The sequence below is a fragment of the Octopus bimaculoides genome, chromosome 9 (genome assembly GCF_001194135.2).
Source record: "Octopus bimaculoides isolate UCB-OBI-ISO-001 chromosome 9, ASM119413v2, whole genome shotgun sequence".
Classification (NCBI taxonomy): Eukaryota; Metazoa; Mollusca; class Cephalopoda; order Octopoda; family Octopodidae; genus Octopus; species Octopus bimaculoides.
In genome coordinates, this window is record NC_068989.1 from 84,317,410 (window position 1) to 84,318,981 (window position 1,572).

At 43.6% G+C, this 1,572-nt stretch overlaps 1 protein-coding gene across 1 annotated transcript in view; it reads left to right on the forward strand.

The window, feature by feature from the left end:
* Positions 1-1,171: 1,171 nt before the first annotated feature.
* Positions 1,172-1,572, forward strand: part of LOC106879501 (enkurin-like) — a 10,119-nt gene continuing 9,718 nt past the window's right edge. Inside the window, 1 exon segment of the mRNA XM_014929106.2 lies at positions 1,172-1,454. Within this exon segment, the coding sequence (XP_014784592.2) occupies positions 1,366-1,454 (89 nt within the window). The 5' untranslated portion in view covers positions 1,172-1,365.

Genomic DNA, 1,572 nt, shown 5'->3' on the forward strand with positions numbered 1-1,572 from the left:
CTGGTCTTTTCCTTCGTCAACTGTTTCGTTTTCCTGATCCTCCTTCTTATTTCTTTATTGCCCACAAGGGGCTAAACATAGAGGGGACATACAAGGACAAACAAAGGGATTAAGTCGATTACATCGACCCCAATGCGTAAATGGTACTTAATTTATCGACTCCGAAAGGATGAAATGCAAAGTCGACCTCGGCGGAATTTGAACTCAGAATGTAACGGCAGACGAAATACCGGCAAGCAGTTCGACCGGCGTGCTAATGTTTCTGCCAGCTCGCCGCCTGATCCTCCTTCTTGGTCCACACTTTCCTTTCGTTAATCAGATGCTATCTTTCACTCCAAATAATTCCTTTCCTGTATCGTAAATTGAGCTTGTTAGCTTTCCCAGTTTCTCCACTGTAGATCCTGCTATTTTATAAAGAGCTCGACATACCTTGTTTTCAAACTCTTTATATCTTACTCTCTCATTAGCAGCAGGCCACAGAAACCTCGGTTTCCCCCGATTACTATCTGATACACCGGTTTCATAACCTGCATTTTCCTGTCGGGAAGAGGTCATCGCTGTAGCATTTACCGATCCGCTGCGGTTTGCGTATGATCTACACTGCTCTTTCCTCTTCTTACAAGCCTTTCCCTGATGCATCTTCAAGCCTCTCTCGGTTGCAAAGGTCCTACAGCACAGCTTGCACCAAAAGTTGTCTGCACTTGGTTCGCTGATCGAAGTAACAGCCATATTCAGGTCCAAGCTCATTTCCTTGATAACTGGGTTTCGTTGAGTCTCGCTTCCCGCCTCTTGGTCAATCATGGGGGCTATCATTCTCATTGGTATCTGCTACAACATATTACAAAGGCGACAATTCTAAGTCCGCAGCCTCCGCCAGTCTTTCCCATTGTCCGCTCGCCTTTCCGAGCAGTCCTGTTACATTGAAACAGGCTTATACTCATCGCATACGATGTGTCTGAGAGAGAGGAGGAGGACGAGGTGGACGAGGCCAAGGAGGAAGACGATGAGGGGGACAAAGAGAAAGACGAAGAGGTATATCTGTCGTCAGGTAAAACGAAAACCACGACGAGCAAGAAGAAAATAATTTCAAGGGAATTAAATCAATTATTTTTACATGAGTAATTCCCCTTGAGATGCCATTACGTTACGTAACTGTTTTTATATTTCCTGTTGACGACAGCCAACAGTTTCCATAGCTACCAGTTGTGTTGTCGACTGCTGTTATTCAAAAGGCTTCCTGTACTAAAAAGTAGTGTATCTTTGTATCTGTCTGTACACATTAGCAATTCAGCCATTTACCTTGTAAGCGCGAACAGGGAACGTCATTGTGTATTGTTACAACAGGAATAAACTGAACAAGAGAATATGCCCGTAGCCGTGAAGAAATTACCGGATAAGGAATATATAACTAACCTTATACCTGCAGAACTTATACCTGTACCGAAGCCACCCAGGTAGGTCATGCTGCCGCAGTGTGCTAACTAACTAGCCCTCTGCTCTCTCTCTCTTTCTCTCTCTCTCTATCTATCTCTCTCTCTCTCTATATATATATATATATATATTTATATATAT